The sequence below is a fragment of the Perognathus longimembris genome, chromosome 13 (assembly GCF_023159225.1).
Source record: "Perognathus longimembris pacificus isolate PPM17 chromosome 13, ASM2315922v1, whole genome shotgun sequence".
NCBI classification, from domain to species: domain Eukaryota; kingdom Metazoa; phylum Chordata; class Mammalia; order Rodentia; family Heteromyidae; genus Perognathus; species Perognathus longimembris.
This window is the reverse complement of record NC_063173.1, coordinates 19,598,097-19,610,353: the sequence shown is the minus strand read 5'-3', so window position 1 is coordinate 19,610,353 and position 12,257 is coordinate 19,598,097. Positions and strand designations below refer to the sequence as shown.

At 47.5% G+C, this 12,257-nt stretch overlaps 1 protein-coding gene across 1 annotated transcript in view; it reads right to left on the bottom strand.

Moving 5' to 3' along the window:
• The window catches only part of Parva (parvin alpha), a 140,898-nt gene extending 128,641 nt beyond the window's left edge, over positions 1–12,257 (bottom strand). The window contains exon 1 of the mRNA XM_048360797.1: positions 11,962–12,257. Within this exon, the coding sequence (XP_048216754.1) occupies positions 11,962–12,097 (136 nt within the window). The 5' untranslated portion in view covers positions 12,098–12,257. The remainder of the gene's footprint in view (positions 1–11,961) is intronic.

Genomic DNA, 12,257 nt, shown 5'->3' with positions numbered 1-12,257 from the left:
CTGCCATCCGCAGGTCTGCTCCACCAGAGTTGGGAGCCAGTCTTATGTGTAAGTAGGAAAATTCCTCCCCATGGACAGGAACATTCTCCTTGCAGAAGCAAGGTCCCCACGACCACACTGGATCAATCAGACACACCTCCTTGATTCAGGGCTCAGGGACTCCACAGATGCCAAGAATTCTCTTCTCCTCATTCCTTGTCCACAACAAACCTGGTGTGCTCAACCCCCCAAACTCCAGAGCAGAACTGTATCCTCCTCTCTCTTTCCCCTTCCCAGCAGGCCACACAGGCAAAACCATGCTGGCCAGGACAAAACAAAACAAAAAAGCTGCATGGGACATAATTGTTCTGAATTGCGAAGTCAATGTAATACTGCAATTAGCAGATTAATTATTCTACCAATAAATGTATCCTAGAAAGACAGAAACATGAAGCCATGGGGAGCCCTGAAACTTCGATTTCACTGTGAGAGCAGCCCCTCATACCCCGGTACCAATACCCCAAGAGCTCAGAGCTTCCATCACAGACTCAGGCTGCGTTTGCCAGCACAAAAGCAGGGAGCTGTCTCTGGATTTTAAACGAGATAAAGGAATGAGTAAAGGGAATGGAGGTGATTCTTGATGAAATAAATGCCTCAGAGACATCCCTCCCAGGGAGAGCGTCTGCCTGCCCGGGCAGGAGACTCTCCCAGAAATACTCCCTGCGGTGTGGGGGTGACGGTGAGGTGCTCCAGCTGGCTTGGGTCCACCCTGCAGAGTGAGGGGAGACAGCGGACTGCCAACTCCTGTCGCAGGAGTGGAAACAGCCCTGCCACACCAGCCTGCGCTCCTCGGGTCAGAAACAAACTGCAACCTGTCCTCTCCCTCCACACCTCTGGCTCCAAGACCCCATGTGGGAGCACCATTAAGGTGGGCTTGCGCATGTCTCCTGGTTACCTCCGTGCCGCCATGATTACCAAATTGGGGGTAAGTCCAAACACTTAAGAGTTGGGCTGTGAAGAGGAAGTCTAGACCAAACCTCCACCGGGTCTCAGGAATGGTGAGAGCTGAGTGGGGACAGGCCGGGATAGGGCATGGTGGCTGCAACTCCCAGGACTGCTTCGTCTAGACTGGTTCCCAGACCCTGGATGCTGAAGCCAGGGGGCAGAGGCTGGGTGATACCCACAGCCACATAGAGGTGGCAGGGAGGCCATCCTCGAAGGTTCCAGAGTCAAGAGCTGCTCCTACTAAAGCTTTCCTCTGAGACTGTCCTCAGCCAAGCTGGACATCCACTCCGCCCTGTCGGCACCCTGCCATCCAGTCCATAGGTGGACGGCAAGCCAGAGGCCAACAGAACCGCCTAACGAAGATAGGTTGTCCTTTCCAACAGTCCATCAGAGACAGCACCAGACCCAACAACAGGAATTCTCTTCATCAGTTCTATTGATGTAAATAGGCCAGATATCACCCCTTGGCCCCTTAATTGCAGTTCTGGGGCTCCATCCAAACAACCATTCTGAATTTTTAAGAAGAGTTATCAGACGCGCTATTTCTAGAAAGAAGAGGAAACGGAGGAGAGGGGAAAAGGAGGCAAGAAATAAAAATAAAGAGTTAAGTCCATAGTAAGATAGCAACTTAATGGAATATTATGTACCTATAAAAGCCTCATTTAATAAGATTTATAATAAACACAAAAACACTATAGTGAAAAGTGAAATACAAAGATAAAAATGTAAAGATAAGTTTTATCTATATAGCATGTACAATATACTAAGATTATAAAAGGAACATAGTTACATGAAAAAATTAAACCAACATGCTAATAGTGTCACCTTTGGGAGTAGAACTGTGCACATTTGTTCTGTATTTTCTACAAATCCCACAAGCATTTGCTAATTTTATTACAGGGAAGAAAAGACTTCCTTAAAAAAAAAATCAGATGTTGCCAAGTGCTAGTGGCTCACACCTATAATCCTAGGTACTCTAGGGGCTGAGATCTGAGGATCAAGCTTTGAAGCCAACCTGGGCAGGAAAGTCTATGAGAGTCTTTATCTCCAATGAAACCACCAAAAAAGCCAGAAATGGTGCTGTGAGTCAAGGGGTAGAGCGCTAGCCTTGAGCAAAAGAAGCTCAAGGACAGCACCCAGGCCCTGAGTTCAAGTCCTAGGACCAGCGCACACGCACACGTGTGCACAGATACACAGATACACACATACATACACACACACATACACAAAGGCAAATGCTAGTGATTTGATTTATTCTTCTTTCTCCTAACATAATGACTAAACTGCTAAAGTTTATCATTTCTTCTAACTATGGAGTAACCTTTCCCTAAAGCTGTGCACAGGGAGGATGATGGTGACACTAGTCCCAAAGTTGGTTTACCAAGGCCTTGTCCTATAGAATTATACATCATGAAAACACGTATCCAGGGATGGAACAAACATTAAGCAGCAGCAATTTAAAATTCCAAAGTTAAAAACAAAACTGGGGGCTGGGAATACAGCCTAGCGGTAGAGTGTTTGCCTCGTATACATGAAGCCCTGGGTTCGATTCCTCAGCACCACGTATATAGAAAAAAAGCCAGAAGTGGCACTGTGGCTCAAGTGGTAGAGGGCTAGCCTTGAGAAAAAAGAAGCCAGGGACAGTGTTCAGGACCTGAGTTCAAACCCCAGGACTGGTAAAGAAAAAAAAAAAAAAGAACTTAAAAAGGAAAGGTAGAGCATCAAGCCCCTCCCCCACCTCCCAGCACTGGGGATTAAACTCCAGGCCTTGCAAATGCTAAGGAAGCTGATGAGCTATATCTCCACTCCTTTTCTTTTTGTTTTCTCTCTCTCCTCCACCCCTCTCTCTTTCTTATATTTTTGCCAGCCCTGGGGCCTGAACTCAGGGCCTGAGCACTGTCCCTGGCTTCTTTTTGCTCAAGGCTAGCACTCTACCATTTGAGCCACATTCGCCACTTCTGGCCATTTTCTGTATACGTGGTGCTGGGGAATTGAACACAGGGCCTCATGTATATGAGGCAAGCACTCTTGCCACTAGGCCATATCCCCAGCCCCTCTTCCAGCCCTTCTAAAAAACTGTTGTATTATGGGACAGAGTATCACTAAGTTTGTTCAGACTGGCCTTGAACTTTTGGTTCTCCAACCTCAAGCCCTCCTGAGTAGTTGAGATTCAGGCATGTCCCACCATGAGGAACCGATTCTGATTTTGCACTTAGGTAAGAAAATGAGTTAGATGGGCAAAGAGGGCTGAGTAGGGCTGGGGCAATAGGACAGACTTGGGGAATGGAAGGAATGATGAATCTTACTTGTTGAGTTTTGGTCTACCTATGTCCCTTAGCTCCTCCACATTTTTCCAGTGAGCTACACCACCTTAGTCATTCTTTGTTCAAGCACACCTCATGAATTTGTGTGAAGCAACTGCCGCAGAGCCATCTTTCAAGCCTCTGAGCACATCTCTCCAGCACCAAACACACACGGGGACATCCCCTTGTAGTCTCGATGCCGCCACCGCCACCAAGTCAGTACCCAGAGATTTCCATCCACACTTCTGGTCTCAAGGGCCTCTGTGTGTTCACCAAATAATGAGCCTAATGAATAATGTCTGCCTACAATGAGCAAAGAGATAGCTGAGGAGCAGAAGGAGGTATTACTATAAGACACACAAACACAGCCCAAAGTTACTTGAGTAGTTACTTGATGTAGTCCAGGGACCAGAAAAGCCATGTAAAATTGGAAGAGAGTCTAGAAATTACCTGGGGACAAGCTCAGTGGAAAAAAAAAAAAGCGCTCAGTGATGACTGAAGCAAGTGAGGGCCATTTGATGGAACAGGTGCCAAGTACTGGTGCTGTGGAAGACAGCCAGGACACAAATATGGGCAGAACAAACATAAGTCCCACCTGCATGGCAGAGAGTAGAAGTGAGAGGGAAGGGCTGAGCCCGGGCTCATGCCGGCTACGAAGCCTCTTGTCCACAGTCCTCCTTCGGATTTCCTCTGGATTTGGGGGTGTTACAACATACTGAAACGTACCAGAATCTTTACAACCGTTTTTAGATGCATTCTGTTTTCACAAGGTATTTTATTACTGAAATTGTGACTAGACTTTCCTATCACATGCCGCGCTCTTCTCCACAACAGTTGGGGGGTAAAGAAGGACTTCATCTCACCTTCTGTACTAATGGCTAAAATGTAATCTTGAACTACACTTGCTAACCAAACAAGAGATATTCCATGAGACAAGAAGACTGATATCCCACATGGTGGTGTCCTTGAGCCACGGCCCACTTATCCTCGGCTCCATCTCCTCCTCCCGACACAGAGGTGCCTTCATTAGTGGAAGGAAGAAAGAGGTCTTTGTGGTGATGTAATTCCCAGACCACCCTTTACAGACATTAAAACTGAATTGGAGAGAAGCCTGGTGAAATAAGAGCTCAGAAATCGTAGAATAGCAGGCCTGCAAGGGCCCCAAGAGGTTGTTCAGCCTAATCCCCTAATAGTCAAAATGGACAAATAGCAGAAGAAAGGGGAAAAGACTCATCAGAGATTATACAACCAGTTAGTGGTGAGCAATTTTCACCAAGGCATTAAATATGGGGAAATTCACTCCACATAAGTTCCAAAATTGATGTGTGTTCAATATGCCGCGCAGGAGGGCCAGGAGGAAGTCTGTGTCTGTGTTGCAGCTGAGAAGGAAAAGGTGCTGCGGGTCACAAAGAAGGAAGCGTCCCACACTTCCTGGGGATGTCATGATGCAAGGTGACATGCGCAGGAGAGATCTGAGTCAGGGCTTCAGGAATGCAGAGTTTGTGGTAGAGAGGGGGAGAAGGGAATAAAAAGGCCCTAGAAGAGCCAGTCTAGAAGTATGGAATTGCTTATGTATGGTAAGAACAAGCAAAAGAAGAGGATGTGTGTGGAGGACAACGAGTAGTTTGCTGTAATTAAAATGGAGAATTCTTGGGAAAAAAAAAAATAGAGAAGGCCCAAATGCCATACTGTTTGGAGTGAGGAGATGTTAACTTGTGGTTTAAAAATAACAACAACAAAATATATTGGAGTAAAGAAAAATGGACTACAAGTCTGGGCACCATTGGCTCACACCTGTAATCTCAGAAGTCCTGGATCTGAGGATTGTGGTTCAAAGGCAGCCTGCGCAAACAAATCTGACCCTCTTATCTCCAATTAACTACTCAAAAGCCACAAGTGCAGGTGAGGCTTAAGTAGTAGAGCACCAGCCTTGAGCAAAAAAGAGAGTGTAAGGCCCTGAGTATGGGCACCAAGAAAAAAAAAAAAAAAAGAAAGGATCAGAGATACAGATAAAGAGGTGGAATTAAAGAAAAAAATCTACAAGAAGGAAAACAGCACTGCTGAGGTGTAAATTAAAGCTGTGACATGTAGAAGGCAGAGTCATCAATACTTGGGATAGAGGACTGGATGGGAGAATGAAGTGGAATAAAAAAAACTACTGCACACGGTCAGACACAGACTGCTATTTTGAACAGCCACGGTACTGAGAAAAAGAAAGGCAACAATGTTCTACCACATATGAACATTATGTGAAATTCAAATTTCAGTCTTCATATCGACAATTCTATTAGAGCCCAGCTATACCTGTTCACGTACCTGAGGTCTATGGCAAACAAAATGCCTGCAAAATCTAAAATATTTACTACCTGGCCTTTCATGGGGGTAGGGGGGAGGTGGGAATCACTACAATCTTTCAGCCTTGGGTGGCTGGGGGTAGGAGAAACATGTGTGGGCAAGTGGAACAAATAATTCCATTGTAAGTTTAGGGTCCTGTGACACATCCAAGAGACGGTGGGATGATGTATTTGGAGAACGTGGAAGGTGGTGGTTGACGCTGTGGGAGCCAGGAAATCATCAAGGGGAAATAAGTTGAGAGCAAAAAGGGAAGTCAAAGACAAGATCTAGAAAAGGGGAGAGACATTGGGACCAAACTCAGGGTGCATAATAAGCTCAAGAGGGAAAAACAGGTCTAACAGCTCTGAACAGGTCTACAACCAAATGCCTCCATGTACCCAAGGAGGATCAGGATTGGTAGAAGAGGCAGTATTTTGGAGTCCAAAGGTAAGAAGACACTTCCATACTAAGAATGGAATTAGTTCTCCATTGTTTTGAGGGCTCCACATTGTCCTGGTTTTCCTGCTACCATAATGGTTTCTGTCCTCTTTCATCTCTCCCACCAGTTCCTCTTCATCTCCGAGTTTCTTAGTGTGGGGAAGCCACTGGCTCAGTACTTGAACCCCTTCTACGACCTCCTTCCATCTGTGGCTTTAAATACAACTACACATAGGTGGATCTCCACCCAGGCCTTCCCCTAAACTTGACTCCCAGAACAATACAAGCTCTTAACATGTCCACATGGAAGTCCAACAGACTAACTGGACAGGTCCACAGCCTGGTTCTTTTTCCTCTGAAACCAGCTTCTCCTGCAAGTCTCTACCACAATGAAAATCAATGCCTTCTTTCCAGTTGTTCAAACTCAAGACTCAGAAGTCAACTCAATTAGGCTCTCTCAGCTTTACCTTCAAATTATATCACCCCTCCACTGCTACTAGTACCCCTGACCCCAATTATCTGATATCCAGATCATTCTAGGAATCTCCAGATTCATCTCCCTGCTTCTAATCTGTCCCCATCAACCACTTAACCAGAGACAGACTATGAAGACAGAAATGAAGCCAAGTTACTCTTCTGTGTAAACCACCCAACCCTTCCAGTTTCCTCTGAGCAAAAGTCTATGTCTTACAATGGCCTCCTAGGCCATACACAACCTGCCATCATCCTTGTCCACACCTTCCACACTTGGGATTCCTCTCCTCGGCAGTCACGCGGACCTCCTTGCCCATCCAATCCATGGTCAGTAATACACCAGGGTCATGTCTGTCTCCAGGTCTTTGTGCCATTCCCACCACCAGCAGTGTTACTCTCCCTCATGTCCTTCAGGTTTGATTCAAACACACATGCCCTTCTCCAGAGGCCTTCTCTCATCATCCTATTTAAAACTGCTCATGATCCCTCATCCCGTAGCACTTCGTTCCTCCTTTCCTACTTTATTTTGTCTGATAACTGCTTAGCACTCTAGCAAAACTATACTTGTTACCAAATTGCAAATTGTATTGTTTTATTATGTGGCTTCCTGTGGATCGTATGCCTTATGAGAGCAGAGATTTCCATCTCTAATTTCCTTCCCGGTACCTAGCCAGGTACAAAAGACACTCCGAAAACTAAATGGAGCCAGGTGCCTGTGGCTCACACCTGTAATCCTTGCCCCTCAAGAGACTACGATCTAGAGTATTATTACAGTTCAAGGACAGCTCAGATAGAAAAGTCTAGGAGACTCCATGTTTTAATCAGCAAAAAGCAAGACTCAAGGTCAGAGTACCAGCTGACAAGCAAGCCGAATGAGCACAAAGGCTCTGAGTTCAAATCCCAGTACTGGCAACAATTACAATGACTACTACTCATAATAAGAATAATTGTGATTGGGAAAAGAATGGGATATTGAATCAGAAAATGTGTCAGAAAGAGTTGGAAAGGAGAGTTGAGTACAGACAACCCTCTCAAGACAGCAGCCAATGGGAAAACTCATCCAATTTTCTTCACATGGGAAAAAAATATTCACATATTATTAGAGAGACAGTGACAAAATGATGAAGTCACAAGAACTAGGGAAAACAGCTACTCTGAGATGGAAGGAAATGATGTGGAACAAGCTCCAGAAGAAAGGATCTCCTGGGAAGGGACAAAGACAGTAAGGGACTAAGGAAGGAGGGCTGCAGCGGTGGGTGGGACCGAAGTTTCTCATCCTGAACTTCAAGGTTCTACCTCAAGGGCTGAGCAGGCTTGAGTGGTGAGGGTGTGGATAACACATTCTATAAAAGGAGAATGCAGGCTGACGGCTTACCCTGGAGACCACGCCTCTGCTGTAAGGGTGGTCCAGCAAGGCTGGACAGCCATTGAGCGTCAAGGTGTTATGACTAGTATTAATGTATTCGTACAAGGCTTATTGGTAGTAAGTACCTGAGGAAGATATTTTTATATAAAGTTGTTGACCAGATTTTATGTTCTGTCTTTCCGATCTTTGTGTTTCTACAGTGAGACAGAGCAGGTATCAAAGGATGAATGGGAGTTCTTGGGCCCAGGAGGACTCTTTCTGAAATAGCAGGATAATTTGTGAACAGACTAGTGTCAGTGATCTTGGGCAATCTTGAAGAATGAGGGGCAAGTAGACAGCAGATTCTGCTATGTACAGAGCTGTGAGCTCACGCACGATGTAGAGCAAGACTCCGATTTATATTACTGAAGTGATGCGGTCACTGTGGGCCCTGAAGGAGGGCAGCCCTGATCCCTGAGACCTTGGACTCACTCATCAAGAATAGGCATTTCTCACTCATTTCACTGCCTTCTTTGCAGAGCTATTCCAGGGTCCCAGTGAGCAACTGGAATGGAGTGGTGGGTGGTAGCCAGCCCTTCAGAAGGCATGCCCTCTCCCAAACAAGGCCCCTGGATTCCTGGATTCACCAATCCCCTAAAAGCAGCATCAGGACACTACGGTTGAGTATAACAGAGATAAAAATAAACTCTTGCACTTGGTCTCAAAACCTTGGGTAAATCTGAAATCGGGCAGGGAATGAGTTAGGAGCAACAAATGCAAAGGTATCAGTAAGTAAACTGGTCACAAGTGCATTAGGAGATTAAATGATGTGACGGGCAGAATAAAGGAGAGTAGCCTTGACCGCATTACTAGAACAGTATCCACACTGGAATCAGGGAGGTAACAGTCATGCTGGGCAGGTGGGCGGGTGGGTGTAGCACAGGTATCACTGTACTATGATGACTTCTGGGTAGCTCCCTGACAAGGTCTGCTGGGCCCTCTCCACTTCCTTCCGCGCCCCTCTGTGATGCAGCCTCTGCTGAAGAACAGGTAGGTGATGGAGCCCCACATACTGCATCACCCATACACCCTTGTTCCATGGGCGTTCTACCGGGATCAGCCAATGAGGAGCCCGAGGAGGGGACTCCAGGGCAAGAAGAAAGAGAATACACCTTTCCTGCACCACTCTCTTCCCTTCCTTCTGCCCACTTCTAACATTTCAGTTCCTGCCAGACTGTCACCTTCCAAGCGACAGCTTCTAGTGGGTTCAAGTGTGCTTCCCTGCCCCTGGGGCCTTAGTAGGGGTAGCAATTTTTAGCCCCCATGAATCTCTACCTCCCTTCTTGGTTCCCTTAACCCTGGCTGCAGCTCTGTAAATAACCTTTTCACTCATTATTTTCAAAATCTCAACCAGATTGGCCTTCTGCTTCCTACAGGGTCCCTGATGAGATGGAAGAGACAGGATGTCAGAAAGCCTTAAGTTCGTGTCCATGACAACCACCACTAGGGACCATGGATATTTGGCTTGGTCAGGGGAAGACTCCAAAAAGCAGTTATAGTCCACTTGAAAAGAATAAATGGCTACCATCAGATTCCAAAATAGTAGTGGCTGCAGGGAAACCATTTTTATTTTTGACTAGATGCAAAGGTGGAGTGAATACTCTTGACAGGTCATGAGCTTAAGTAATTCTGGTTTACCTAGTATTAAACTGGATGAGCCTATATCCAGAACACTGTTGGAAAGGGTAGAAAGTATAGAAAAGAGCTTACTAAGACAAGATTTCATGATGTGCTACCAAGTGTAATCAATGGCTTACCAAAAGGCCGTACTCCTCCACTCACTCATGATTTTACCTTTTAAAGCTTCAGTTATCTTCATCAACTATGGCCAGAAAATATTAAATTGAATATTCTAGAAATAAACAGTGCCTAATTTTTATACATCATACAATGCTGAGGAACAGGATGAAATCTCCTGTCATCCCATACTCCTACCTAGGACATGACTCATCCTTTACCCAGCACATCCCACTGCATAAGAGACCCAACCACAGCCGCTTAGTAGCCATCTTGGTTACTTTCTCATCAAATCAACTGTCACAGTGTTGCAATATTTGTGTACATATACATCTAAGTAGTAGTCTAATGCTTTATCACAATGCCATGTGATAAGACATGTCCCTCACCTAACTTCATCTTACCACCACATGGATACCCAGATCACTTATCAAAAAAGTTATGGTATGGGCTGGGGATATGGCCTAGTGGCAAGAGTGCTTGCCTCCTATACTTGAAGCCCTGGGTTCGATTCCCCAGCACCACATATACAGAAAATGGCCAAAAGTGGCGCTGTGACTCAAGTGGCAGAGTGCTAGCCAGGGACAGTGCTCAGGCCCTGAGTCCAAGGCCCAGGACTGGCAAAAAAAAAAAAAAAAAAAAAAAGTTATGGTACAATTAAGTTTTTTTTTCACTTCTCAACTCAATATAATGAAGACTTCTTGAGAGACCATATTTATACAACTTTTATAACAGTATGGTAATAATTGTTCTATCTCATTATTATTTACTGTTATTAACCTCTTCTTGTGCCTGACTTAGAGAGCAAATATAATAATAGGGAAAAAAGTATACAAAGAATTCTGTGCTACCTGAGATTTCTGGCATCCAGTGGGGGGTCTTGGAACAAATCCTTATGGGTAAGGGGGAAGGAAGACTTAAAAAGTGAGAGACAATCTTGGAGCTATGTTGGTGAGTTTTTGTTCTTTTCTTTGATTTTTGTCAGTTGTAGGGTTTGAACTCAGGGACTGGACACAGTCTCCCAGCCTAGAGCTCTGTCTACCTGTAGCCATAGGGCCATTTCCGGTTTTTGAATGGAGATAAGAGTTTCCCAGGGACTTTTTCCTGCCCGGATGGCTTAGAACTGCAATCCTCAGATCTCAGCCTCCTGAGTAGCTAGGGTTAGAGCCGTGAGCCACCAGCACCCAGCTGGAGATGTCTTGACTCTCACTTTGGTGCTACTCTCTAAAGTTGTTTTTTTTTTTAATTTATTAAGATAACTTCAACGAGTAACTTATTTGACACCTCAACATCACAGCTTTCCAAAGAGTAACTTCCAATCCACTGAGCAGTCTACTAAAAACCTTTGTGTTTTTGACAGTCTCTTTATACTTACTGCACCGGCATGATCTTCCTGCCTCAGCTTTCCCAACGCTAGTACAGGCTTGCTCCTGGCTGCAAACGTACTTTTAACCCAGAAACTCCTACCTATACCCATCCAATGCTACTGTTTCTTGCGAACCACCACCTAACTTTCCACACCATAAACCAGGATGCAAAAACATCCTTCAGGGAAAAAATATTTTACATGCGAACTACTGGGGGGATGTGAGGGGTGAGGAATTATCTGGATTCACCCTATTGAGAAGAACGCCTACACCACCCGAGTCCACCTCAGGTCTCGATGCTCGGTGCAGTTTGCATCTGGCCCGGGCGTCCTCCGTGGGTCTCGGAACCTCCCAGGAGGCAGCCAGCTCTCCGCCCGTTCTTTCAACCCTTATTGGATATCGATCAGCCCCATCCCAACAGCCACACGGAGCTAACTGTGCTTGGGCCGAGACCGTCAGCAGTTCCAGCCCCGGAGCGACGGCCCAGGCCAATGAAGGCGAAGAGGGAGGGAGGGTGACGGCGCCCCGGGAACTTTCCGCCGAGACTTGGGGAGAGCCGATCCCCCGGGCGGGCGCGGGGAACGCGGGGCCAGCGGCCGCACCGGAGGACGCAGCCTGCGGCCTGGGCCTGGGCTCCGAGGCCCGCCGCCTCACGGAGCCACGCGGCCCGGCGGGGACGTCCGGCCAGGGCCTGAGCCCCGGCCCCGGGCCCAGGCCGGCGGCCCCCGGGAGGGCAGCGCGGCCATGCGGGGCGCGCCCCGCTCCCACCCCCTTTCAGAAAGGCGCGCGCGCGCGCGCGAGCCCGGGTGCACCGGGCACCCGCCGCGCGCTCCCGGCGGCCACGGGCACCCCCCTCCCCGCCCCCCAGCCCTTCCCTCCCCCCCCTCCCCCCACCGGCTCGGGGCCGCGCTCCACTCACCCTCCTTAGCTTTCTTCCTCCGGGCCAGCGTCCCTCCGAGTTTCCCCAGGAAGGAGTCATCCTTCTTGCGGGATGGAGGCGACTTGGGAGTGGGGGACTTGGGGACGGAGGGCGACTTCTGCGGGGAGCTGGCCATGGCGGCGGGGCGGGCAGCCGCGCGCGGGGCCGGGCGGGACGCGGAGCTGCAGCCGGGCCGACGCGGCGGGCGGGCGGCGGCGGGACTGAGGCAGCGGCTTTCCAAACGGAAGCGGAATTATTCCAGGCATTCGAGGCAGCTCCCGCTCGCCGCCTTTCCC